Source organism: Cynocephalus volans, chromosome 6, assembly GCF_027409185.1.
Source record: "Cynocephalus volans isolate mCynVol1 chromosome 6, mCynVol1.pri, whole genome shotgun sequence".
NCBI lineage: Eukaryota > Metazoa > Chordata > Mammalia > Dermoptera > Cynocephalidae > Cynocephalus > Cynocephalus volans.
This window is the reverse complement of record NC_084465.1, coordinates 97,452,982-97,480,896: the sequence shown is the minus strand read 5'-3', so window position 1 is coordinate 97,480,896 and position 27,915 is coordinate 97,452,982. Positions and strand designations below refer to the sequence as shown.

General features: G+C 53.0%; 2 protein-coding genes across 2 annotated transcripts in view; both read right to left on the bottom strand.

The window, feature by feature from the left end:
* Positions 1-381: 381 nt before the first annotated feature.
* On the bottom strand, positions 382-21,625 carry CCNF (cyclin F). Its single transcript, XM_063099515.1, is given in 18 exon segments — positions 382-1,773; positions 1,776-2,171; positions 2,952-3,121; positions 4,596-4,723; positions 4,840-4,939; positions 7,631-7,718; positions 8,063-8,243; positions 8,548-8,671; positions 10,628-10,792; positions 12,270-12,421; positions 14,432-14,509; positions 14,848-14,952; positions 15,741-15,794; positions 16,193-16,386; positions 17,694-17,761; positions 18,906-19,012; positions 20,020-20,174; positions 21,565-21,625. Coding segments are annotated over 18 exon segments (2,334 nt in total). The 5' UTR covers positions 21,581-21,625; the 3' UTR covers positions 382-1,720.
* A 69-nt stretch (positions 21,626-21,694) lies between these two features.
* The window catches only part of LOC134380979 (ATP-binding cassette sub-family A member 17-like), a 92,350-nt gene continuing 86,129 nt past the window's right edge, over positions 21,695-27,915 (bottom strand). The window contains 8 exon segments of the mRNA XM_063101079.1: positions 21,695-22,108; positions 22,184-22,273; positions 22,511-22,564; positions 25,177-25,278; positions 25,773-25,846; positions 26,045-26,235; positions 26,516-26,686; positions 27,710-27,897. Coding sequence (XP_062957149.1) covers positions 21,695-22,108; positions 22,184-22,273; positions 22,511-22,564; positions 25,177-25,278; positions 25,773-25,846; positions 26,045-26,235; positions 26,516-26,686; positions 27,710-27,897 — 1,284 coding nt within the window.

Below are 27,915 nucleotides of genomic sequence, written 5' to 3'. Positions count from 1 at the left end.
GGGAGGCTAATGCATTCCTGGTTCCTATGAGATTCTTTGTGAAGTAGGAGGGGAAGGGAAGAGGCTTCAATTGGCACTTAGATGTAGGGAGACCCCATGCCTCAGTCAAGAGGCACTGCAGTGACCTATAAAATTTGGAGACTCAGGGAAACCTCACACCACAGTCAGGTGGTACCGAGTCACCCCAAAATGGTTTCCTCCTCTGGATGCAGCTGGGAGAAGGCAGAGAACTGCATCCATCAGATTCGGGATGTTGATCAAGTAGACCACGGACAAGGGCCGAGGCAGTTAAGGGAGGCATATCATTCATCTGCACTGTCCTCGTCACATTTAATCCTCACAACACCCCTGTGAGGTAGGTATTATTGCCCCATCTTACAGATGAGGAAACTGAGGCTCACACATGCCCAGGGGCAAAGTCAACAGGACAGATCTACAGTTCCAACTCTTGGGCTCTCGTCACCCCAACCATGCCCCACGCAGGGTAGCCCAAATTCTCTCACAGTAGCGAAAAGACAGCTGCCACGGGGACATCCACACGCATGCAGCAAGCACACAGAAAAGCAGCCACTGAGTTAACATCTCCATATCCCTGCACTTCTGGTTCAAGAGCGTTTGGGAGACACTTCTGGCCAAGTGGTTCTTTCTTACATTTCAAGAGGAAACAAAAGCATCACAGAAGGGCAAGCGGGTGTTTTGACTGCTGCCTCTGAGGATCTATTCCCACAGGAATCCTGGGGGATCCAGTGATCTGTGAAGGGCAAGTCCTACTGGTTACTCTGCTCACCCCGGATGTTACAATTGACTTAGAAAACTTTTTCTTTTTGGCTAACCTCTGGGAAAATTCTTTTTGCATGAAAAGTGTCAGGATAGCATTGAGGGCTTGGAGTCAGATTTTTTCAGGTGATCCCAAATAGTGTTGGTAATCTCGTTTTTTCTTTTTAGATTTAGTGCCTTCTATTTTTAATTTTTCTTTTTATCTTAGGAGAGAAAATCTAGAAGTATAGACAAGAATGGCCCAGTGCAAAAAGAGATGTTCATATGGACACCATCGAAAGGGACACAAACCATTCCAGGAGGAACAGATTTCTAAAATGAGCTGAGAGTGCCAGACGAGGAAGGGAGGCTGTGGCCAAGGCATCAGGGCCCCCATGCCCGGCAGTCACACCACGGTTCACGTTGAAATGCAAGGACACAGGCTCTCTCACCATTAGACCCATCTCCCAGAAGGGAGTGGATGCCCCACACAGGCAGAGGTGGGTGAGGGGATGGGGGTGTGCTCAGAGCTGTTAGCTCCCAGCTGGAGCCCAAACCCAGACAGATGAGGCTCCCCACATCACACATTTTCTAGGCATGAAAGCTGTGGGCTCCTGGCATGAAGCTTAGTGGGGATTGGGAAGACGAGGACACACCCAGGATTAAGCTTCCAGAGACAGCAGGACATGGGAGATGACAGAGTGGATAGGCTTCCCACAGTGTGGCATGATTGTTTTGAGGCTCAAGTTTCCAAAGAGAAGGATCTCAGCTTTTCATTCTGAAGGCTCACGTGTAATTCCCCTGGAGAGAGAAACTTGGTGCCCTTGAGTAACCCCCTCTACTCTGTGTGACAGCCACCAGGGTCTACACAGCATTCGTGTGCAGTGCCCCCGCCCAGGCTAGCGCAACAGCAGCCCTCTCCCAGTAAACATTCACTGCAGCAGACATGCCCACACACTCACAGCTAAAGGAAGCCCAAGTTCACGTCCTCCTCCCCACTGTGCACAGACAGGGTTTTCGCTTCACCTGAGGCCAGGGAACACTGCTCTCTGGGGGGCTCAGAGACTTCCTGGCCTGGTGGTGGCAAGGCTGTGTGTCTGAGTCGCTGCCCAGGGACAGCACTGAGGTAGACTGGGGAGGGCCCCCTGAGCCACTGTCAACGGAGCTTACAGGACTAATGCTGCTGACAGACGAGTACCCTGAGGTTGTGATGTCCTTGCCTGGCTCCCTCTTGTCAGAGAGAGGGGGCTCAGGGACTGGGATTGGAGATGTTTGGGTGCTTGATGCTGGGGTATGTGGATCTCGGCATCCCCTGTCCTCCAGGCAGGCCTCCTCGTCACTCGATTCCTGGCAGCAGTGCTGTTCTGGGTTCAGGTAGACCACGGTGACATCAAGGACACCACTGGGAGCCGTCACTGCAGGAAATGTCCAAGGAGAGGTCATACAACAGCCTCAGCATCAGGGCTGTCCCCTGCCCGGTCAGGACCCCAGACGGCAAAGGCTCTGGTACTTGGCCAGGACAATTTAAAACATGCTGGGCTGGGCTGAGCATCCCCAATCTTGCTGTAGTCCCCTCTGTCACTTCTTGTGTATAAGAAGCTAGGGAGGATGTGCCTTTGTCAAGTGTGGAGGGCTGCCCACCATGACTCAGAGGACATGAGAAGGTGATAACAAACTGGCCATACAACTCTCTTAATCCCGAGTGGACATGAGAGCAAGTAATTGGAAAATCAACAGGAACTCGCCCAAACTCAGTGATGGCATGGGGACCGGGAACCTCTGCAGCCTGCCTGGGGGGATTATGTGCACCATGTGAGCACATCTTAGTCACTGTTCTAGGAAGATCTCATCATGAACTCCAGACAGGGTCTCTCTCCCCTGCCCGCCCTAGTGAGGTCCTTGTACCAACACAGACGTGTGGCTGGAGCCGGACGCAGGTTTGGCGTAAATCCTCTCCTCCCTGTGGAAGGGAAACTGCAACTCCCCGCCCCCAAGCTGTGATGTTTTAGGGGCTCTATTCTCGTGCCTCCCGTGTCTGGACACATTCTCCTGCAGGTGAGGATCTGGCACCAGCCATGCCAGGCCCTCTGTTCACACCCTCCTCCCTGCTGGTCACAGCGTTGGATGCCAGGAGGCGCTGGGGCAAGCTGCCTTCTGCACAATGTCCCTCTAGTGCCCCCCGGCCACACACTCACCATCACCCTCCCTCTCGCCCTCACTCTCCTGGTCACCCTCGTAGCCGGAGCAGCAGTCCAGGCTCCAATCCAGGAAGCTGCCCAGTAGCGTCTCCTCCTGGCTAGACAGCTCCGCGGTGGGGGTGGTGACGAAGCTGCCCCTATCCTCCTGGAGGCTGTTCTCTCGCTTCCTGTGAGGTGGGGAGAGCCGAGGAAACCCCGGTCACAGGAGGCAGTGCTGGGAGGCACAGCCTGGTCTCCTGCACCTGCCTCTAACACCTGCATGCCCCTGGGCCCATCACTATGAGTCCCTGAAAGATTTGTTAGGTAGAAAATGCAAACGAAGCCAGAACAGGTGTAAGCCCTAGAGAGCAGAGGCCTAGCCAGAGGAAGGACGATTCAGACAAAATCATGAGCCCTGGCTCATCCCGGTCCCAGCTGTGGGACCCTGGACCAACCACTTGGCCCCTTTGGAAACTGGTGGGAGGACGATGCCACCCCCAGGTGTTGATTATATAAGACGCAGGCAGTGCCTGGCCTGGCAGCAGGAAAAGACTGCATGGAGCAGCCTGTCCTTGGGCAGTGCCAGCACAACTGCCCACCTGCGGTCAAGTCTCGCCAAAAATGTGCAGGAGGCCGGAGCATGGGCCTGTGCCTGGGATAAGCCGCCACACCTACTGAGCCTTTCTGCTTCCTAACTCCAGGGACCTGGGGCTGAGGAGAGCTACCCTAGTGTCATCCATGGGGTCTTTCTCCCAGAAGACTGATGGGGCTTTAGGGATCTCTGGGAAGCAGGTTTAACACAGTGAGGGTGGGCATGTGGGAGGTCAAAGGACCCTACCTCCTGGGTCTTCCTTGTAGATGACCCTGTCCCCAGAGAGTCAGGGGGTTGTTTGCAGCCCTATCAGGAGATGCCCAGGTCAGGTCTCCCACATTCAGCACTCCCTAAGAGTTTAGGGGTCTCCTTCCAGGGGCCCAGTCCCCATAGAACACTCATAGTGGTAGCCCTGCCTGGCTCTGTGTAGTGACAGAGACCACCCGATGTTAGCCCTCAGGAAGCTCACGGGGCACTGAGGAATCAAGAGACAGGGCTGGCAGCATAGAAAAGGCCCTGCTCATCTGGGCTTTGCAAGGTCAATAGGAGTTCTTCAGGTGGGTGAGGTTGAGAGGAAGTTATTCCAGCAGGTATAGCCAGGGTATCGAGACAGGAGAGACAGGGGGTACATGAGAACACACAAGGGCAATGAGGGAAGTCCTGGGGATATTAGTCCGGCTGGGAGTGACAGCAACATAGTGTAGCACAGTGGCCCGGAGGGCACATGGTGTGCGCAGGCAGGGCCACAGCCTGAGCTGGGCTTGGCCGTGCTCTAGACCCCCTTTCCTCATGGGGCTCCAGGTTATAGCAAGGGAGGCCGCGGCCTCTGAGAAGGAGAACCAGGCTAGAAGCAGCGGAGAGGAGGAACAGGGCCCAAGCAAGACCAGACTCCCGGGTTCAACCTCAGCTTCATTTTACATGGGACCTGCTGTTGCTCCCCGATAAGCCTCAGGAGACTTTCTGTAAGAGGGGGCAGCGGAGCCCCTCAGAGTGCGGCTGTGTGACAAGGGAGCACGGGCCCGGTACAGGAGCCAGCCTACCAGCACAGCCATGAGCCCGGGCTGACTAACCGTTTGCTCCTCCTCCCAGAGGGAGAGCTGAGGAAGGCCTGAAGTTTCCCCGCGCTCGGGAAAGACAGGGGTTCTGGACTCTCTTGTTTCACTCCTAATGCTGCACACAGCTGGCTGTAGCTCAGCACCTGAGGGAAGCCAGAGTTGGTGAGGGCGAAGAGGCTGAGGGCCCGAGGGCAGACAAGGCCCATCCCCACCCCGGCACCCTCATCAGACACCTTGGTCGCAGGGGGGAGGGAGGTACCTCTTCCTGGCTGATTTGCTCATAGCGCTTGTCCTCAAATCGCTGCTTCACGGCCGTCAGGGAGACTTGCCTGTAGTCCTTTGGGGTGTCATCATGAAAGCTGGAAACGGACACAGGAGGCAGACACATGAAGGACCCCCACCCCATTTTATTCTCGACTCACTAAAGTGAGAGAAAACACAATTTCAAAACAGGCTGGTGAGAATGCAGAATGGTGCAGTCACTTTGAAACAGTCTAGCAGCTCCTCAGTTCACAGTTCCCATACGGCCCAGCAATTCAACTCCCAAGTGTATACCCAAGAGAAAGGAAAACACGCAGCCACACATAAACTTGCACAGGAATGCTTGAGGCAGCATTGTCCACAGCAGCCATAAGGTGGAAACAACCCACGTGTCCATCAACAGATGGAGGAATAAACAAACGGTGCTCCATCCGTGCAATGGAATGTTATTTACCAATAAAGAGGAATGAAGCCCTGACCCACACTATGACATTGAGGAACCTAGAAAACATGCTTAGTGAAATAATCTAGACACAAAAGGCCCCATACTGTCCCCATACTGATTCCACTTATGCAAAATGTCCAGAATAGGCAAATCCATAGACACAGAAAGTAGATCAGTGGTTGACTTGGGCTGGGAGAGTTGGGGAGAGAATTGGAGGGTGGTAGCTAGAGGGTATAGGGTTTCTTTTGGGGGTGATGAAAATGCTCTAAAACAGGTGATGACTGCACAACTCTGAATATACTAAAAGCCCGTTAAGTTGGACAATTGAAAGTAATTTAGTTTGTGAATAAATGTTTCCAATTTATTTGGTTTGGGAAAAAACAAAATAAAACTCCTTTTGGGGGAAAAGAACACACACAGCCCAGCAACAACTTTTGGTGGCATCAGGTGACAATTTGTGCTTCTAGTATGAGCAAAGGTGGGGTCAGACACATACTGACCCTTTGACTGTCACCCTGTTCCCATCAGGTACAGGGTGGGCACTGCAGGAGAAAACAGGGTGGGCAAAAGCGCATGACCAACCCTGGGAAAGGCCAACAGGTCCCCCTGGCTGCGGCACAGCAGGGAGAGGGAAGAAACTGCAGGTGGGACACAGAAAGGCCTGGTCAGAGGGATTGCATAGAGAGCTCTGATTTTATCCTGGAAGGTGGTAATCAGGCCTTGGGGTCGCGTAAGTGGGAGGAACATGCTGGCAGGTGGCCAAGGGAATGACAGAGATCAGGCAGCCATGTCTGAGAGGACCAGATCCCAAGCTGTGCATGTCAAGAAAGTGCAGGGATGAAAGACAAGCAGAAACAGGCTGGCCTAGGTCTGTGCTAGGATGACCGGCCTCATCCACCAAGCACCAAACAATCTATGGGAGGAATGACCAACTGGGGAAGAGAGGGCGTCCAGCTTAGACACACTGGCAGGGCGGTCTGGGCTGGGGTTGGAGGTTGAGATTTTTGTTTTTTTCTGTGGCTGGCCGGTACAGGGTTGAAAGCTTTGATAGTGTTATCAGTACCATGGTCTAACCAACTGAACTAACCAGCAAGCTGGTAGGGGTTCAGTTTTAATTGTGGTCTGAATCCTGGAAGTGGCTTCTCAGGGAAAGAGTCTGAGGAGTGGCAGGAAGCCAGAATTACCTTGCCCCTTGGGGTGGGGGGATGCTAGACTGTCACTGAGGCAGCTTGGCCTGGAGGAGAAAGGTGAGGTGCCTGAAGGAGGGAGGGGTTGGCGCACTGAAGGCTCAAGAGAACCCTACTGGATCAGCTGCTCGATTTGGCTAAGGGAGGTCACAGCAGGGATGAGGAGTGGCAGGAGAACTGGGAGCGAGGGGAGCCCAGAGGTGGGAGGAGCAAGTCTCCGGGGAGGCTAAGGGAAGAGGGAGGGAGATGGGGCCACTGGGTGCCAGCTCAGCCCCTGCGTGTCCCCCAGCCCTGCCCTCACTGCCCATGACTCTCCACTCACAGCCACAGCCCTGTCTGTCCACACACGGGCCCTGGCAGGGCTGTCCCCTTTGCCTGGACATGGATGCCCATGTGTCCACAGCTGCCCTTTCTTCAGGGAACCCAGCCTGCCCCCTTTGCCTGCTTCCTTTTTCTCCCGACTCTATCACCACCTGGCCTCCTGGTCACATCTTTGTCCGAGCTGAGACGGGGAGGGTGCAACAGACAGGCACAGGTGGGACTGGGCGGTGATGGACCCCAGTCCCTGGGCTTCCTTTTTCTCAACAGAGGTTCTATCTATCCCAATGAGCTAAATCAGGGGTTAGCAAACTTTCCGTAAAGGGAAAGGCAGTGTAAGTATTTTCAGCTTTGTGGGCCACGTGGTCTCGCTTCCAACTACAAAACTCAGCTGTTGTAGAGCAAAAGCAGCCACAGACAATATGGAAGCCAATGAGTGCGGCTGAGCACCAACAGAACCTTATTCACAAAAACAGGCGGTGGGCCAGACTTGGCCTGGGGCAGTAATTTGCAACTCCTGAGCTAGATGACAATTTGTCATACATGGAAATTACCACTAGTCAGAGAGATAGTCTCATTTTTTCCAGCATGTTCTGCTGCTTAAGGAATTCATTTTGGATTGGGAAGTATTGCTGCACACATGTTGAATGTGAAAAATGTGTAAAATAAGAAACATAGCCCTGCAATTTTAAAATGTCAACCCTGAGAAAGACTTTCTTGCAGGAAACTCACTGTGGGAAGACCTGTGTTGACTCACAGCCACCGCCAGGGTGGCAAATGCCCGAGGCCCTACCCGCCCTGGCAGTCTGGATGGAGGACTCGTTTTCTGCACGACTCACCACTTTTTATGTAGACTCAAGACACAAGGCACGAGGTCGTCATAGGAGAACCCGGTGAGGTCCCACAGCCGAGCGGTCCAGGGCTGTGCTGAGAGGAGAGCAGCAGGGAGGGAGGCCTGTTGTGACCCCCGACCACTCCCACCCCGTGACTGTGACGGCTCTTTTGTGGACCTTCCTGGAGGTCAGGGTTGTAGTTCCTTAAAAATGGCTTTGAAAAGACCCCATACATAGAGCTTGCATGCTCACTGTCAAAAATTGGGGAAATGCATAAGCTAGGGCCACCTCTCACCTCATCCCCCAGAGAGAACTGACATTGGTCCATCCCGGTGCATCTCCTTCTCCAAGACGGATGGACAGTGGTTTCTTTTTGTCCCTCCATCCCTCTCCTATTTGAGCATTTCTCTGACCCCAGGAATCCCCCAGGACTCTTACTCTGCCCGTGTGTCAGTCTGGCCAGGAGCAGGGCCGCGGCAGCCAGGCAGGCTGGGGCGTAAGTGGACAGGCTGGTGTGCAGCAGGGAGAGCTCACAGAGGAAGCTGCATAGGTGCTGGGTTCTTGGTGCCACAGGGACCAGCGTTAGCAGGACCTCTTTGTAATCAACCACGGTGGGGATCTAGACAGAACGGGGAGGTGGGCATGGGTGCTCAGCCCTCAGAAGGCTCCTCCATGCGATATCACAACGCGGCACAGGCCTAGCACAGGGTCGGCCCTAAGCTCAGGGCACCAAAGCAGGTGACGATAAGACACAGCCACAGTCTCTTGCTCCGTGGCTTTGGGCACAATGGAGATAGCTGCCCCTGGGGTCTACGAGAACATCCCAGAGCAGGAAAGCTGAATGCCCCTAACTCCCCTCTCCTCCGTGTCCTCAAACATGGCAACAACTTTGACTTAAAAGGAGAGTAATAACCACCACTTACGCGAATTTTTCCTTCCAAGGCAGAGACGATCTCGCCCATCATCCTCACCAGGTCCTCATACTTGTATGTGTTGTCAGTGAGCCACACGGCCTCGCGGATCGTCAGGATCTCTTTACTGATGAACCTGAAATGTCAAGAAGGGTTCTCAGCACTGAGCCCACTTCCTGAGGCAGGTGTGGGACTCGGGGGCCCAGGGCTCTGGAAGGCTTCAAGGTGCCTTTGGTGTATTGGGGGAATTAAAGAGCAGGAAAATCAGAAGGTGCCGGAAAGAGGGATTAGAACCACAAAGAGGTAGAACAGAGCGCCATTGAGCATACCCATGAACATCTCTGCAAAAGGCCCCCAGGAGTGAGACAAGTCACCCAATGACCTTAAGGATGAGGATCTGTCCTGTCTTATGACAGCATCTTTAGATCAAATACAAATGTTTTAAATCCTGAAGACAGGTGACCACAGAAGCAAAGAACACAAAGTTGTTTGAAGGTCTCTGCAAAGCATGGTGTCTGGCCACAGGAATCTTGACTGTTCCCAAGGGAGGTGGTCACCTTGCATCAAGTATCAGGAACCCACTGCTCCAGCAGCCCCCAAAGGCACCTTCCACAGTAAGGGTGGACAGGGGCCAAGTTTGCTCACTGCTCTGTCCTGGGGACTCTCTAGTTTGCACATTTGTCATCACCTTGACAGAAAAGATGAGAGGCACAGGGATCACGCCTGCTGGTGCAAAGGCTGCAGACACCAAAAAGATGAGATGCCAGTGGGTGGATGAGAGCCCTGTGTGGGGTATGAGGTGGCCGGTGGGTAGCAGGGGCTGGCACTGCTCTGAGAGTGGAGTGGGGGCACCTCAGCCTTTAAAACTTTACACAGTTATCATGGGGCTGCTAACAGTGCGTGGCCCAAGAATTTGGTCTTAGGTTGTGATGATGTAACTGTGCTGTTAGATCTGGGGAGGCAGAAGACCTAGGACACTGGACTCAGATCCAAGAGCACATTTGAAGAAGGCTCTGGATGGTGTGTGACAGGGTCTGCTCGCTGACCCAGAAGCCAATGCTCCCTGCCTCTAGGTAACGGGACAGTGTAAGCTGACAAATGCCTGCCCAGAGACTACACTTCCCAGTTCTCGTCACAACTAGATATGGCCTAGACTAAGCTCAGTGGGAAGGTAGACGTAGTAGCTACAGAGGTGATAAGGACAAGGGCAACATCCCAGGGGTGGCAGAATGAGACAGGGCTCCTCTATGACCTCATGAAACCGAAAAACCATCCCAGGGACTGAGCCTGGGCACTGTGTCTCTGGTACTGTGCAAGAGAAGGAAATCTCCACTGCTTGTGCCATCACTATGTGCCGCCAAACCCATTCCTTACAGATGGGACAGTTGGTCTGGAAAGCACTCCTGAGAGGGGAAGGGTGGGCCACGCTGGGGACAACTGATTTAGGAAAATAATAAGAAGATACAGCACATATATGGGACTCGTCTTCTGCATGGCCTCCAAAGGAAAAGCTAGGATGTTCCGGTGTCGGTTAAAGAAAGGCAGGCTGTGGTTAAACGTAAGGTGGTCCAATTTGAAAGTCAGAATTGCCAGGGCACAGGCTGCCATGCCAGGATGCACCCTGCCACTGAGTGACATTCACGTGGTTCAACTGGGCTCTGCAAGGGTGTGGGTGGAGGGGGCGTGAGACCCTCCAACTCCAGGCTGATAGGAAACTCTGGCAATACAAACTTGAACTTGGCCTCAAAGAAGCAGCTCTTTCTGTGAGCTCTGAAATCCAAGGACGGACATGTCACCTTTATGAGCTGAGGGACAAGTGGTCTAGCCTATGCCTGCCTGAGCAAGGCCACACTCTGGGTCCTGAGACTGCATGCCAGGACTAGCAGCCTGGACACAAGAGCTCAGCAGAGCTGCCGCCCATACGCCGAGGGGTCCATTCTGTCATCCTGCGGGACCACTCAGCGTGGGCACTCCACTATCTCACTAGGTGGGACTGTAGAGAGCCAGCTATTAGCACATGAAGTGTGGGTGCTCCTTGAGTCCAGGAAAGGCCAGCACATCCCTGCCAGACAGGCCACAGGGGGCTTCGCACCGGGTACAGATGACCATGCAGGCAATGCCCAGCAGCTGGAGTCTGTACCGGGGCACCAGCCTCCTCCGCAGGTAGCGGTCCACACACTCCACAGTCAGGTGAAGGCACAGGCTCGTGAAGTCCTTCATGGTGGCGACTTCTACCAGCCAGTCGATCAGAATGTACCTGCCGAGAGAATGCCACGCATGACCATGAAGGCAAGTGATCTCCAAATTTCCCTGTGTCCAATTTTCACCTGGGTCTGTCTGGCCTGTGCAATGTGCTAGTCATTTGCAGAATCACTGGTTTACCCAGAAATCCAGGCTGGAGACACCGTGTCCCAGAGAGCTGGGGAAGCCCTGTGGGTCCTAGCCCATGCAGCATGCGACGTCTCCTGATTTTGTTGCTGGGGGAAGGCGGGTAGAGGGGGGGAAAGGGGAAGGGGGAAGGGGGAGGGGCAGACAGGCCTCTCTTCTCTCCCAGGAAGATGGCCGTGTAGGGTCAGATGCTTGAGGTTTAAACTGACCAGTGCTGTGAACAGACTAGGAAGTTCCCCAAAGCCAACGGACTGGATAAGCTTAATGATCTGACTTCTAAAAATAGACCACTGAATTGTACAATTTAAAATGGTTAAGTTTATGTTAAAAAAAAAAAAAAAGAAAAAAATGCACACATAAAATGAATAGCAACAGTCAGAGGAAAAAAAAAAAAAAAAAAAAAGCAGACTAAGAGGGTGAGAAGGTATTACAGCAAATTCCTTCCAGCAGGCTCAGAGATAGGCGGGCAGGAGGCAGGCAGGAGGCGGCTGCCCCACGGCAGGCACAGGACGCAAAAACACTGCAGCAGGTGCCACTTTCCTGTGGCTGTGTGTGTAAACGCATGACACACAGACCAAGCTTCTCCAGGGAAGGAATAAGCATTTTAAAATAATGTTTACTGAGCACTATGTGCTGAGTGGTGTCTGCTGGATGAGTAGCCAGAGAGGCTGCCCACTACAAATCCAAAATGTATTTGAAATCTTGTGCGTAGGCTTAAAATCATTTACATTTTCCATTTACTCTCTAATGTGCTCTGTGATTTAGTGTAAAAGTTATCTCCAAACCTCAGAGGAAAATAGACTCACAGGGAGATGCAGCTTGTGCCCAGGTGTCATGGCACCTGCCCCCAAGAGCCCGGTTCCCTTGGCGTGGCTTGACTGAGTGGCCAGAGTTTCACACAACATGCTGATGCTTGAGAAGATGTTATAAAGAAGAGGTGGTGTTTTGGCTTTAGGAATTGGGGACACAAATCCCAATGTTTTAGAAAGGTATTTAAAATGGTTCAACCTGTTCTGTGGCTTAAGAAAGATAAATGGAGGGGCTGGCTGGTTAGTTCACTCAGTTAGAATGTGGTGCTGATAAGACCAAGGTCAAGGGTTCAGGTCCCTGTACTAGCCAGCTGCCAACAAAGAAAGGTAAATGGAGAGAAGGGAGTAGGATATTTTCTTCCTCAAAGTCCTAGACTACTTAGGTATTACTGGTTTTAGAAAATACATACACACACACACAAATGGGAGGATCCTGGTGGGTTCATAATGGGAATCCACACTGGATCTGGGTTAAATGGAAATTGCTCCTTTGCCCTGGAGACTGGATGTCACTCTGCCCCAGCTCAAGAGCCTCACCTCATCGTGTCATTGAGTCCCTTCTGCACAGAGAAGACCTGCTGCTTACTGACAGATCGGGATGCCTGAAACAGCTGGCAGACTATCTCACTGGAGGCTTTCGCGTCTAGTCCAAGCTGGTTTCCATTTGCACAGGCTTTGGCTAAAGACAGCTGAGGAGAGAAAGGCACGAAAAATGAAGGCCCATTCAGGTGGAAAACACTTGGACACACACCTGCCCTGCTTAACTTCTCAACCTTCTGGAACCAGTGTAGCTGAAATTTTAATTATTATTCTTTTTATGAATAAGTAACATATCTCATGATAAATTTCTGGCAGGCGAAGGTGGCTGGCCAGGAGAGGGATCAAACCCTGGATGCTTGTGTCATCAGTACCACACTCTACCCAACTGAGCTAACTGGCTGGCCCTGATAAAATGTTTTAAAAGGGACAAAAGGATTGTAATGAAATGTCAGTTATCTTCCCACCCTGATACAGGTCCTCAGCCAATTTAATTCTTCTGCCTACACTGTAAAACAATTAAGCTTCTGTTCACCCTCCAGGGGTGAAAGGATGCTCGGGGGAGGCCACTCAGCAAAGTGGCCAAGAGCTGGCTGGGGTGTGGATGGTCTGGCCTGAAAACCTGGGCCCATGTGTGACCATAGGCAAACTGGAGGGCCTCTGTACCTCAGTTTCCTCTTTCATGAAATGGCATATTAACATTATCTGCTTTGGCAGATGGAAGTAGGGATTAACTGAGTTATGTCAGCATTTAGCCTGCAACCTGTCCAGCACCCACTAAGACACAGATGGTAACTGTCAAACGTTTTTATACATTTCCTTCTGGATTTGCCTATGCATTTGTGACCACAGTATACACACATTTTATCTTTTCCTTGCCCTCCTAAGAATGTGTTTCCTTCTGTTATTAAATACTTGTAAGCATGTTCTACCTATTCTTCCATTTGGGGTGATTCCAGCTCATTATTTTGTAGAACATCTCCATGCAACCTCTAATACTTGCACCTTGCGCCCTATGTGGTTAACCCACAGGAGCAGCTATGTTGTCTTTTGCTACATGTGCCAAGTGAAAGGCTTGTGCTTATTTCACACCGACTGACAGCAGCATCTATTTTATCACATCTTTGCCAGCAAAACTATTGTTAAAAATATCTGTTTTCAGAAATTACTAGCTACCACTCAAAAACATAGAAAAAATAGACAATTTGCTAATATGACCAGCCCCAAATATCTCATTTAAATGTGCACTCTTTTGACTAATAGTAATGCTGAGTGTGGTTCCACTTTTTAACCAGTCGTATTTATTTATTTTTAGAGGGGCTCACTGGCTGGTACAGGGATCCGAACCCTAAACCTTGGTATAATTAGCACCATGCTCTAACCAACTGAGCTAACTGGCCAGCCCATTTCCTCTTTTCTGAGACTCTCATGAGGCCCTCTGAGCGTCAATTAGGGTCTTGCTATTCTCACTGATCATCTTGAGCTTCCAGTAGAACTACACTGCTCTGTTTCTTGTGAGTTTGTTGACTTCTAGACATGACCACAACATTCTGTGACATTTCAGGCTGGGCCGTCTTATCAACTTGTGATTTCTTCCCCAGTGTTTGAGCATAGATGACTCTACTACCACTTGGTGGGGTGACAAGAACAAGCTTCTACCCACTTGGCAAGGGGGGAGCTTTCTTTGATTTCTCCCAAAACGACTTCTTTATAGCTGCAAGGGGAGAGAGCCTAGTGAATGCCTACTACCAATCCTGGAGTTCCCAGTTCCAAGGCAGGGTGAGTGGGCGAGTAGATCCAAAGCAAGCGATGTGCTAACAAGACAGGAAAGCATCCCACGCACCCCTCTGCTACCAGGCAGCCTCGAGTTTTGTCGTCAAGATAAGCTTTACCTACAGGACACCTTTGCAGAGTGGTATGAATTTTGATAGGAAGTGTTGCCCACAAGCATTTAGAAATTAAGGGTCTAGCTGGCTTAGAGGCAAGGGTGGAAGTGGGTAGATGAATGAGGCATTTCCAGGCTCTTCTCTCTACACACCCCAGAGCTAAACTCCTTTAAGACTTGGCTCCAGCCCTGGACAAATCTTACTACACCCCTCCTGGGTGGGAGTCCAGGCAGTCCTGCCCCAAGACTGAAGGAGAAAGGCCAGCTCCTGTGTCACCTGTGCTTCCCAGCAGCCTTTGGCGGCGTAGTCCCTGAGTTTCCGGAAGCTGTGGAGGCATCGTCCGGGATCTGACATCTGTCAATGGGAGAAATCCACCATGCCCTTAGCCTTTATAGGGTTGTGTCCTGGGAGGTACTCAGAACTGACCCATGGGGTTCTTAAATATTTCCTCCCCCAACCTCGAGAAAGCCCCTGACTGCACTAGTTCCCCAGCCTTTTATTCGCCAAATGACAGTGGTCATTTTGGGGGATGTGGGGAGCAGCCAGCTGACCAGTAGCTCTCCGGGGCTGAGAGGCCAGAAACTGTAAGAGGAGCCTCCCTTTTGCTGACAGAACCTCGTCCAAAGGCCAATTCAGAGACGGAACCTTTGGCCAATGTAATTCCTCTTCTCCCCAGAGCCGGGTCCACTCACATCCGTCCTTCTGTCACTTTCCCAGAGGAGGTACGAGCTGGTCAAACATCCCTGATTAGCAGACTCTTCAAACAGGTCACGGGCCTGTTGCTTTTTCTCTTCATCCTAGAGTAAGTCCAAGCACAGGTGATTCTTTTCTTATTCTACCAGCCATCCTCTTCCCTCTCCACACACCCAAGTCATCAGACTCGTGGCTCTTTAATAAAACGAGTTACAAATCAAAGTAAAAATGCCTTCTTTAAAGATATACCGCTCAACAACCAACGAGGAGAATGAACTTGCTTTCTTCCCGGATGAGGTTTATGTTTGGGCTTGGCCCGCGGGCTCCCTAGCTTGGCTCTGGGCCACCCAAGGGCGTGCCCTTCACACTTGCTGCCAAACAAACTGCACTGAACCACCCAGACGGTGGCAACGGTGGCTCTCCACCTCCTCACTTGCCCCTCAATGTCCCTTCCTGATGCTTTTGCCACACTTGTCACTAGACACCACCACTTTCCCTAAATTTGCTGCAAAGGGGGTTCACCGATTACAAAGCCTGTCAAAACATCAAGAGTAGAGAGGGCTGCTTGAGCAGCAGGAGGAGCCCACCAATAGCAGAGCCATCAGACAACTAAGTTAGCAGCACTCATTCAGTCCCTGCCACAACTCTCACGACCAACCAGGAGCAGATCACATAAGTCTCTGGTGGCTTCACAGGTGGGGAGGGTGGAGCCAGGATCTGAACTGCGGCCCAGTCCACGCGTGCTGCCCAGCTCCACATGGTCTCCCGGGCAGGGCCTGGCCCCTGCTTTGTGCCTTGGATACCCCCTTCTGCCACTTGCTTATTTCCTGGATCTTGGCCAGGGCCGTGTCCAACAACGCACAGTCCACATGCAGAGAACAGCTCAACTCACCTCGAAAAGGCTCAGCACTCTTCCCAAGCAGTGCAATATGGACGCTTTGTGAGTCTTAAGAAAAGAAAGGAGGAGGAGAAAGGAGTGTGATCACCAGCAGCGAGCACGGCTAGCAGCCACCCTCCTGTCTGCTTGTCCTCAAGGGTCCCGCCCAGCACAGAGGACCACTTCCGACTTCAGCCTTCAGCTCCAACCTCCACGCAGACTCAGTCCTGTGTTTCCAGCTGTCAACGTGTCCACCCAGAACTCTGGTCCACCCCGGCTCTGAGGCCTCCTCTTCTGCTGGGTCAAGACGCTCAACCCCACGTCTGCACTCTCAATTTTCTGCACCTCCACTTCCCTCGGGTTCCTGCCTTAAATGGTCCACGAGGTCTAGCCTCAGGGTTTCCCTGAGTCCCAGGACCCGGAGTGGACTCGCAGGTGCTACCCCCATCCCCCTCACCAGGACTTACCCTGTGCAGCTGGCACTCTGCCCGGAGGCTCTCATGAACCACGGCCTTGCAGCAGCTTCCCGACACCGACCACGGCGGGCGGATGAAGAGCCAGATGAAGGGTGCGGCACCCATGTTCAGTCGCTCAGCGAGACTGAAGAAGTGAGAGGCCTTCAGGCCATTCACTTCTGCACGGGCCTCATCAGACACAGACACTGCAGGGACAGACAGAACAGAACCCAAGGATGCCTCTGGGGAATGCGACATGGGAAGCTCTCCACAGCCTTTTCGGAAAGTCTAAAACCTTAAGCCCACCATGTGCAAAGTTGCTGGTGTTTTAGGGAAGAAGAGCCCTCCAGGATGGAGGTTCCTACCTCTTCCCCTACTTTATTAAGGTCTAGAACAGGCGGTCTCTGTGATCACGTGCCTCTGCTGGAGTCCCCCCAGAAGCCTGGACTCTGAAGGTCATAGGAAGGTTCCCTCCACAGATACCTCACGCCCCATCCTCCTTCCAGCTGGGAATTGCTGCCTGATCCCGCAATGAATAGGGAGGGGGGTTCTTTTGGGAACAAGAATGTTCTAAAATTAGGCAGTGGCAACAGCTGCACAACTCTGCGAATACACTAAAACCACTGAACACTTTAGATAGGCAGGTTGTATGGTGCATGAATTATGTCTGGGAACTGTTGTCTGATAGGAGGGTGGGGGCAGGACCTCGGCTCTCCTGAGCCTGGAGGTGGGGGTTGCTCATGGTCTCTGCAAGTCACAGACTGCGGGCACATTCCTGGGGGTTCTGAGCAGATAAGCAGAGTTGGTAGAAGAAAATGCTGCAGAAGGGTCTCTCAAGGAGCACCCGGACTTTGAGGGTGAAGGAATCCAGGCACCAGGATGGCTCTGCCCTGCTTGTACCTGCTTCCTGCTTAGAACCTTGGACACCCATGTCATTGACACCTGTGGGAATCAGCACGCTGACCTCCACTCCAGAGTTCCAGAGGATGGACAAGGTGAGGAGCCGGTGCCCACATGTGGGCCTCGGTGTTAGCAGACAGAGGGTGGGGCACCAGGGGAAAGGCTGGTTTGGCTGAGGAGCCCCATTCCGAGTCTCTGCTCAGAGCCACTCTTTGCCAACCAAGATTAAAGTGTTTGCTAAAACAAGGGGTGACTCTCTCATAATCAAAGTATCTGGGCCGGCCCGTGGCTCACTTGGGAGAGTGCGGTGCTGATAACACCAAGGCCCCGGGTTCGGATCCCATATAGGGATGGCCGGTTTGCTCACTGGCTGAGCGTGGTGCTGACAACACCAAGTCAAGGGTTAAGATCCCCTTACCGGTCATCTTTGAGAAAAAAAAAAAAAAAAAAAAAACCACAAAGTATCATTGATGGGACCCTCAGCAGGGCACAAACTCCTGATGAGATACAGTAATAACAGCAATGGAAATGCTCACACTGGGAATGTGTCTCTAAAGGGCCAAAGGCTAGTGCGTATCTAAAGTGCCAGCACCCATGTGGGGCGAGGACTTACAGCCTTCATTGTAGAGGTAGGCGACACCCAGCTTCACAGCAGCTTCAAAATTTCCCTTTTCAGCAGCCCTAAAACATTAAGAACATAAAACATCACACTATTTTATGCCAAGAGATCACGTACCACCACAGCACCTGAAGCTGGGATACTTGTTTTCTGAATAGAACGCTTTTTTACATAACGTAGACAGATACCAATTATCCACCACATGCTGCAACATGGATGAACCATGCAAACATTAGCCTAAGTGAAAGAAACTGGCCACAGAAAACCATGTCACGTATGATTCCATTTATATGATATGTCCAGAACAGGGAAATCCATAGAGACAGAAAATTGATTAGAGATTGCCTGGGGATTTGGGGATTACGAAGAAAATGGGGAGTGACTGCTAATGGGCACAATTTTTCTTGCTGGGGCAATGAGAATGTTCTAGTTAGACAGTTGTGATGTTTGCACAACTCTGAATATACCAAAAACCACCGAATTGTACACTTTAAGTGGGTGAAATGTATGAGTGGATTATGTCAATAAGACATATCTACAATTTATCCAGAAGCAGCTTGGGCAAGGCCAAGGCAGTGTGGCCAGCCTGCACCTGTTGGCTATCTATTGGGACTTCGGACAACTGAGGTGGATGAGGGCCAGAGTGGACCTTGTCAGGAAAACCCCCTCCCAAATTGTGTTTTTTTAGTTTGAAAGGAGGCTCCAGCTAAGCCTGGTTCCCAGGGCGGCTAACGTGGGACCGTTAGCACACTTGGAGGGAGGGCCTGGTTGCTGGCTCACGGGTCACAGGCCTGGCACCCCCTCTGGCCCTCCATTTGGGTCCTGACTCTGGCAGGGGGGTGGGATCAGCCAGTTGGTGAGATGCAAGACAATTGAAATCACATGGTTTTGACCAAAGGAAATGGCTGTTTCCACACACAGGTGACTCGTGTTTGAGTCACGTGGGAATGGGTCACAGCCCAAGGAGACCCTCAGGAAGCACTGCGGGCCTGTGTCAGCCATGTGGAAGGCGACTGATGATGTGGCCTGCTGGAGGTCACGTGGTTCAGTGGGTGAGGTCTACGGCCCTTGTTCACGCCCTGGGGGTGAGGCAATGGGAGACAGCGATAGGGAAACATTGCCGAATCAGGCCTTGTGACACAGGCTGGCACACCAGGAGGCCCAAGGGCAGGAGAAATCCAAGCCATTCTCAGAGTGCAGAGATACCTTTCAAAGAGCTTCAGGTTCTTTGGTGAAGGCCATAGCTCTTGGAAGCTGGCACACGCCCACACGCTGGCATGGCTATCCACTAGGTACTTCAGGTGGGAGTGCACCTATAGAACAATGGGAGCCAGGGGTGGATTACCGAGGGACCACCTGTAAACCCTGCTCCTAGAGGCTTTTGAAGTCAGGATGCAGACAGATGTAGTAAAAGACCCTGGTTGCTGTATAAAAGCAACAGTTGCCTTGAATAGAGAAAAGAGCCCAAAAATGAGTTTCTCTAAAGTTCTAAAGAGGGGGGAGGGTGTGGGCAGTGGTCCTAAAAGTGGGGAACAAGCACCTAGGTTGAGAAAAGAGGGCATGGAACCTCTGCTAAGGTATATACCTGCAAGGACTGGGGAAACTGATTCTAAATGGGGGCAGGTAGGACAGAAATGTTTCATGCTTCTCTACCTCAGCTTTTGCTGGTAGGAGCGTGGCCTGGAACCTGGAGGTCACTGGGACTCAAGGAAATGACTGACACTGTGATGGCAGACTCAGGCTGGACCCTCTGCTCTGGACAGATGAAGGAAGTGCCCAGACCAGGACCCTGAGCACACGTGAGAATTTTAAGCACTATAGTTTCCACTGCCATTGGAAATTCAGCACCCCATTGGTTCCGTAAAGCATATTATATCTGCCATAGAGGTGGCTTTGAGAGTCAGGAAATGGGTTCTTGGAGTTTTCCCACTAAGTTACTATATACCCTAGGTTAAGTCACTCAAAGAGAGGCTGTGGTTTCAATATGCATAAAATAACTCTGAGAGTTCATTTCAGTGTTGAATGTTACATAGGATTTGTCCTCAAGAATATATTGTTATTCTTTTTAATACTACCTTATTTCTTAAGGGATGGAAATTTCACTGCCATAAACGTGTACTTTCTTTGTTGAAATAAACATTGCAGTGAACAGAGTCAAACCTTAGTGTCCTGTTCCTGTAACTAGAACATTTTCAAGCATCTATTATCCTTATTTCTTTTGCCCTTCTTTGTAGCCAAAGTTTTGTTCTGACGTTTAAAAACATGAGGTCTTTATAGTCAACAATGCTACAACTGACACTGTTTTCATCTGGTCACTTACAGCTCGGATAGCAAGGATGTCCTGAACCGAAAGCCATTTCAAAATGTGAAAGAGCACATCTTCAGGGAGGCTCAAGATGGTTAGGTTTCGGGGTCTCCTTCTTATTCTTCGCTTTGTAGGATAACAGAAACACTTGGCACACCTACAGTGGATCACTTTAAAAAAAAGAAACCAGAAGTCTCGATGAGACGCAAAGTTATATCTGAAAATTACTTAACAGTTACTGTCCCCTGCTCCACAAAAGAACTAACTATATTTCTAGTCCCTAACAAAAATTAAAGGAGTAACGTACAAATTACAGCAGACATCATCATTCGTTCAAATATTCAACAAGTATTTATGGCGAAAAGCAGTAACTTGGCTAAGGAGCAACTTTCTGATCCAGAGCTCACAAGACAACCACAAAGGAAAAAGCAGCCAGCTCTGAGGACAGCTTTCGTTGTACTTCACTGGGACCCTTGCTGGAACTTTGCTTCTTTTTGCACATATGACCAAAAAGCAGAATATTCAAGAAGGATCAGTGGGCTTGAGCAATCTGGTTTTCGAGTCTAAATTAGGAGGGTCAGCCCTGCAGAGAGCAAAGGACTTGGAGGCTAGGTCAGTCCGTGTCAGAGTCTCAGCTCTGCAGAACTGCTCAGCCCGAGTCTCAGTGTCCTCCTCTGTAAAATGGGGAGTTGACAGCTACTCAGTGAGGTGGAGGTTCAGGTCCGAACACAAACCCTAGATCCACACAGGAGCCATCATTAAAGGTGAGACAGGCCCCGCACCCACAAGGCCACTCTTCTCAGAAGAGCTCTCTCCTTTTCCAATTTATACTCCAGCAATCCCTTCCTCATTCTAAGCAGATGACCTTACCCTTTAGTACAAGTCCTCAGAGAGGAACCTCAAAATCCTGCCTCCCCATCTGCAAATTCACCTGTCTTTCTACCCATTCTTCCTTACAGTCCTGATAGAAAGCAGCGGCTCTTCACTGTACAGGAATCCTTCCCGGGGGCATCTCCAGCGGTTGCCCCCTCCCCCCTCTTGACCTGGGTGCTCCTATCAGCAATTAAATGTGCTGCAAAAGCCAAACGTGTATCCTAAGCGACCGATTCCCAAAGACTATATAGACTTTACCGTAAGACTTTCCCCATTCTCCTGCGCTGAGACAGACACTCGAGAACCACGTCCAATAATCACTATAACAACTGAACGGCAGCCTCTGTTTGTTGAGCGCTCGGCGCATGCCAAGCTCGGAGCAGCAGGTCCCAGCTGGAGGCAGCCAAGTGAGCGGTCCCGCAGGTGCGCGGGCTACACGCGGTCCGGGACGACCGGCTCACTCTGCCTCCCGCACGCTCCACCGCTCTCGCTCCCGCAGAAGGGAGGCAGTCGTGGGGCGCTCCACGAGCATCCTAAGCAGCTTCCCCGTGGAACGCGACAGGAAAGCGCCGCTCAGCGCCCACAGGGCATTTAAAGCGCGCGAACGTGAGCTGCGGAGGGCGCGACCCCCGCCCCGGGTTCAAGGGCTCGCGCCCGCCCCTCGCCCACCCGTGGCCCCGCACTCACCGCCGCCGCTGCCCATCGCCCGCTCCCGCCGCCGCCCAGAGCCCGCCGGCAAGCGAGCGCGCCCGCACCACACCTAGTGCGCGCCGGCCATCCGCGCAGGCGCGGACCCGCCCACCGCCCGCCCTCGGTTTCAAACGCGCCCGGCGTTCTCATTGGCCGGCGCCGGGGATCCCCGCCCACCCAGGCCGCCCCGCCTGCTGTGGGCGCCCGTGATTGGTCGCTCCAGGACGCGAATTCGAACGCTGGCCGCTGATTGCCGGGCTCGCGCGGCTGCCCCGCCTCCTGGGCCGGCCGGTGCGGGGGTCCCAGAGGAGCTCCGCTCTGGTCCGAAGGGCAGGGGCGTGGGCCTGTCCTCCCCTCGTGGGTCAGCCGTCCCGTGCAGGTGGCTGGCGGCTGAGGGCCCGAGGGTGCTCCTAGGAGGCGCCGCGCCCGGCCCGGTGCCTCGGCCGGCCCTGGGACTGCGACCCTGCTCCGGACCCGCACGGCCTCCCCACCCCGCCGCGTGCTTCAGGCGGAGCCCCGGGTTTGGCGGCAGCGGCTGTACCTTCTTCCGGTGAAGCGGAGTTCACTGGACCCCTCCCCCGCCCGTGCCCCAGGACAAGCCCTCGCCCCACTTTACCGGGTGCCGTCCTTTCTTCCCCCCGTCTCTCCTCCCCGCCTCGTGGGAACTCTTCCCGAAAGGGAAGTCCACATCTGCTTGCTTCACGGGCTGCAGCCAGCAGCAGGCAAGTGTCACACTCGGCTCCTTCAGGACCCAGCTCACATCCCACCTCTTTGCTGAGACACTCTGTCAAGAGAGGACATGCCCTCTCCTGGGGAGTGTTGGAGGGAAGACAGAGTGGCTTTTCCTGCAAAAGATGGGGCGTCTGAGCCAGGGCTGTCTCCTCCTCTCATCCCACCCCCATCGCCCCACATCCCTTATGCTCGCTGAACGCTTTCTGGGTACTTGGCCTGTGCTGGGCACAGGATAGGAGCGGTGGTTTCCAGGCTCCGTGACAGTCTGGAACAGGAGACAGAAATAGACGACCACGATGCTGGGCGTAGGACAGTCCCAGTGGCCCCAAAGACAAGGGTGTGAGGCCCTGGAGGCTGGGACTCCGGACAGGGGAGGACGAGGGGGCAAAGTAGACAGAGCTGAGCCGGCTGGGACCTGCTCTCGATGTTCCACCTTCTGCACAAAAGGAAGGGAAGGAGACCACCGCGAACCCCTCAGGTTTCTCATCCCTTTATCACACCTCTGTCCTCACGGGTTACTGTTTCCCGACTTGTTGCTTTGTCTTCCTGCACCGTGTTACTTTGTTATAAGTGGAGGCTTTTGGTAGCACCTTGAAGGGATTAATAAACCAAATCCAACAATGAGCGAGCCCGCTGCAGTGACTACCTCACCCCACATACTAGAATCTGACAGCATCCCTGGTTACTCCAAGTCCCTTGGCTGTCCTTTATCTCGTTCTTTGTGTCCTAGTCATTCCATCTATGTTTCAGGAAACAGCTGTTCTCTTCAATGCAAGGTTAAGCTGCAGCCATGCCCGCCCTACCCCACCTCTGCACAGGGTCTCTCTCAGAGCCTCTAGGGCCAAGCTGGGGTAATGAGCTATTCCTGGATGGTGTGAGCCAAGCCCATTTCCTGTTGGGCTTCAGGAGGGTGAGGGAACTTGCTGGAAAAGCCTAGATTACTGGGAGCTCAGGGAAGTTCCTGGCAGAATAAAGTGGCAGTCTAAGGCCTGGGGGTGAATGAGAGAAAAAGTCAAGGGTGGCAGGGTCCAGAGGGGAGAGTAAGGAAAAGAGAGAGTAGGTCGGGAGCCTGAAGGATCCACCATTCAGAGAGAGGAAGAGGAGCCTTCAGAGAAGGCAGAGGGCAATGGAAGAATGACAGCCAGACGTGGTGGGCAGAGGCCCAGGAAGGGGCTTCATCACAGGCAGCAGAGGACATTGTGAAATGCCACAGAGCAGCCACCTGAATAAAGGACTGAGAAGCCAGTGGGTGTGGCGAACGGGTGTGTTGTTGCTGCGAGGGGCAGTAGGAAGTGTAGGCAAGGCCTGTGGGTGACACTTTCTGAAAGTTTGTCTGAGAAGGGGCAGATAATGGCATCTGCACTACCCAGGGGGAGCAGAGGAGCCCGTGGCAAGAGGAAGGGTGACCTTGACAAAGAGAGAAAGATTATCTGATGGAGAGCATCTCAGAGGAGAGGAGAGTGGCCACATGACACAGGTGCACAGCCACATCCATCATCATCCAGATGGTGCAGTGGTCTGGAGCACATGGGACCTTCACTCAGTGGTTCTCACACTCAAGCTGCCTCAGAAATGCATGTGACAGGGTTTTTGATTGAATAGGTCTGGGATGGGGCACAAGAATCTACTTTCTTTACAAGTTTCCAGATGCTGCTGATGCTGCTGGTTGGGGATCCAACTTTGAGAACCTCTGCCTGAGTCAAAGCTTGGCTGTACTACCTGTTGACTGTGGAAAGTTGCTGAATATCGCTGTCTCGGCTTACTCCTCTGGAAAATGGGATAATAAGCCTGTCCACTTCATGGGTTGACACAGGATCACATGCAGACCCACCCTAACATTTGCAGGAGCCAGGGAAGAGAAAATGAAGGCCCACAAATCCAAACATTCAAATATTGAAAAACTGTGACTTGGGCTAGCAAACTTATCAATATGTTCTCTTCTCCTAACTTCAGAAGAACAGTGTTATTACAACTTGGGAGGCCAGGTTCGAATTTAGAATCTGTGGATTCTATGAAGCTCCACTCTTGAATGTGATGTCGCATGGTAAGTCAGCCCCAGCCCTGGTCTGTGGTTGCCCCCTTCTCTACCATTTCTGGCTCCATCCTGCTTGCCAAGGGGTCTGTGTGCACCTGTGTGGACACCCCCCATGCATGCATTTAAACTCTACCCTCAGTTCTGCAGATAGCCGCCAGCTTTGCTGCACCTCGGGTCTCGGGATGCGTGGAGGTGGCGTGGCCTGCCCTGGAAGAAAGTGCACTGCATGGGCAAACTGCCTGGGCAGGGGATTCTGGAGAAAACTTCCTACCCATGGGCAAGGGCACAGCCATGGTGTGACCCTCCACCGTCATAGGCCCAGGACAGGCCCCTTGTGCCTGCATCCAAGATGGTTCGGTGAAATGACATGATGCATGCTGAGCACTAAGCACAGAGCCAGCATCAGGCAGGGTCCTGGTTACTACTGTGGCCACCCCCTGGCCACTGCCCTCTGAAAGGACATGAGGCTGCTTCAATGGCCAGGTCTCAACAAGACCACAGGCTACCCAGGTGGGACTCAGGGGCATCCCCTTCTACCGAAATGCACCTGGGTTCTCCACCAGGCCTCTAAAGCAACAAGCCCCACTCTGCTCCGCACAGCACAGTCTGGGACCTGCCTGAGCTTGGTGGGCTGCCTTTGTAACCCTTTGCAACCCATGGCAGGCCATGTACACCTGGGCTAACCTGGCACTAGGATGTCTTTATTACAGCAGGACAGGCTCTGAGGGAGATGGTGAGGGAAGTGAAGGCGGTGAGGGAGGCCCAGGGGGAGCTGCTGAGGGTGATGAGCGGCCTGCTTGCTCTGCTTGCCCTCGCTGGCCTGCTGCTTGGGTGGGAGGCACAGGACAGGTAAAGCTCAGGAAAATGTCCTCCAGGGAGACCTGGTTGACTGAGTAGTCGTCCAACATGTACTTCCTCTTCGCCTGCTCCAGAATGCCAAACACCTGTGGGAGGGAGGAAGCTGCTGTGGACAGGCTCACCCACGGGCCAGGCAGGCAGGGGAGAGAGGATGCAGGGAGGGTGTAAAGAGTCCCGGCCCCTTGGACAAGGCTCCTAAGAGGCCCATTCCTCTCTCAGGTGCCCCAGGGCATCTCCCAAGAAGACAGTCCTGTGGAACTCAGCTGTCTGTGTTCTTGGGCTGGGAATGGTGCCAGAGTGCAGAGGCCCTGGCTGGGTCATCAGTTTGCTGTGTGACCCTGGGCATGTGGCCTTTCCTCTCTGGACCTGCTCCCCTCTCCAAGTGAGGGGGAGGGAGTAGTTGATTTCTGAGGTCCCTTCCAGCTCAAACATGTTACATTCTATGAAATCCACATGAATGTTGCAATGGAGATGTCAGAGGAACTGCAGCAATACCAAATGTGGCTTCCACCAAGGGAGGGGTGAGGAGGAACTGGGTTACCCCAAAAAGCAGGTGACAACATCAGAGGTGAGAACTCACCTTCGCCCAGCTGAGGTCGCGGCCGGGCAGGTGGTAATGGACCATCCCTTGGTGCTCATCTTCCAGGACACTGCCTGCATGAAGGGGAGGCTGTGTTACTATGAGAGCTGGACTGGAGGGTCAGGGGAGGGTGGCCTGGGGTCTTTATCCCAGGGGTCAGGGATGTGGGACGTGGCAGGGTGAGACACAGATACCCTCTGCACAGCAGCTGGAAGAGGCCCAGCCAGGGGCCCAGGGCCCACCCAGTGGGGGTTGCTAGGGCCAGCACACACCTGGGAAGGTCAGGTCCATAAACGCCTTGAACTCCTCCAGTATCTCCTGCTGCCCTTCGCTCCGGACCTTGGCCCGCAGGGAGTAGCTGCTGCCAAATTTGCTCTTGAGGTGCTGGGGGCTGCCCAGGCACTTGAACTGACCCTGCACCATGATGGCCAGCCGGGTACACAAGGCCTCACACTCCTCCATGCTGGAGAGAGGGGTGGAGGCTGAGACAGGGCTGGGGGATGCTGACACCCACCCTGAGTGTCAAAGGCTTTTGCAGATAAGAAGGTGTTGATGCCCAGATCAGGCCATTCCTGATTCCCATACTCAGAGTGTGACCCACATGCAGAGCCTTGGGAATCTCCTTGCAGACTCTGCACCAGCTGCTGACATGTCTTCTGTCCACCTGGTCCCCTCCCAAGCCGACCACTCCCACAAGCCCCGGTTCCGGCTCTTCCATAGACCCACAGACACCCAGGCTCTACCTGTGGGAGGTGATGACGATGGCCTTGCCAGACTCACGGGCCTGTCCCATGGCATTCCAGAGCAGGCGCCGAGCCACAGGGTCCATGCCAGTGGATGGCTCATCCAGGAAGATGACCGTAGGCTCTCCGATCAGGGCAATGCCAGTGCTCAGCTTCCGCTTGTTACCACCGCTGGGGGCAGAGTGGGAGAAGGTCAGGGTGAATGGCAGTCGTCAGTCTCCAGTAGTGAACCCTGCTGGTCCCAACACCCACCCCCTTTCCTTCTCCGTTCAGGAAAGAATCCCTGAACACAGCCCTGCTGGGGCCTTTAGAAATGCATCTCCACCACCTTCACCCAGGGCTGAATTGTGACTTGGTCTGTCCACTCGGGGTATGACTCATTGCCCTGGACACAGGGATCAGTCCAGGGTGGGCTCCTGGCCGATAAGTCTTCTTTGAGGGTCTCTGTGGGTGCTGGAGGGGAGCGTTTCTCCTCCATCTGAGAGTAAGGGCATAGGACCATTTTAGCTCACTTTTTTTTTTACACTCATATAGCATTTACTATGTGCAAGGAACTGTTCTAAACTTTGCTAATTTAAACTCATTTGATCTTCAAAAGATGCAAGCAAATGTAAGACCTGCTTGAAACTGAAGCCAACAGAGATGGAAGAGCCAAGGACATCACCACCTGACTCCTGGGCCCACTTTGCCAGAGGTGAGACGTCCCAATCCCAGGTTGCAGTACCGCTGTGTACCCCCAGGGGGTGTGCGGCCTGGCTTTGTTGAAGCTAACTGAGATTGGGTTTCTGTCAGTGGCAACAGAGGCTTGAGAGACACCCCAGGGTCCTCAGCGGAACTTCAGAGGTTCAGATGCCCCAGACACAGTGGGATTCAAGCCTACCCAAAACAGGAAGCCCTTCATGAAGTTACCCTGTCAGGACTGGATAACACCTGTGGTGCTATCTGCCTATCCTCAGCCTCGGGCCTAGGTCAGCCCCATAATCCACTATGGAGCCCAGGACCAAGAGGGAGTGGTGCCTTGGGGCAGCCCAGACCACTGACCCCTTCCTACAAGGGACGGAGGCCCCTCCAACCACCTGCCCAACTACCCCTCACCTGGAGCTGATGGGCTCTGCCTACACTCCAATACTGAGAAGAACCAGAACTCATCCTGTAACTGGAGGTGGAGAGCTCGAGGAAAGCCCCAGGCCTCACCTGTAGGTCTTTACCAACTTGTCGGCGTACGTGTACATGACTAAGTCCTCCAGAATCTGGTCCACACAGGCACTTATGTGGCGCTCAGGGATGCCGCGAATCCGAGCATACATGACCAGCGTCTCTCGGCCGGTCATGAAATTCAGCAGGGCATCAAACTGAGGACAGTAGCCGATCCAGTGCCGCACCTGGGGTTAGGAAACAGC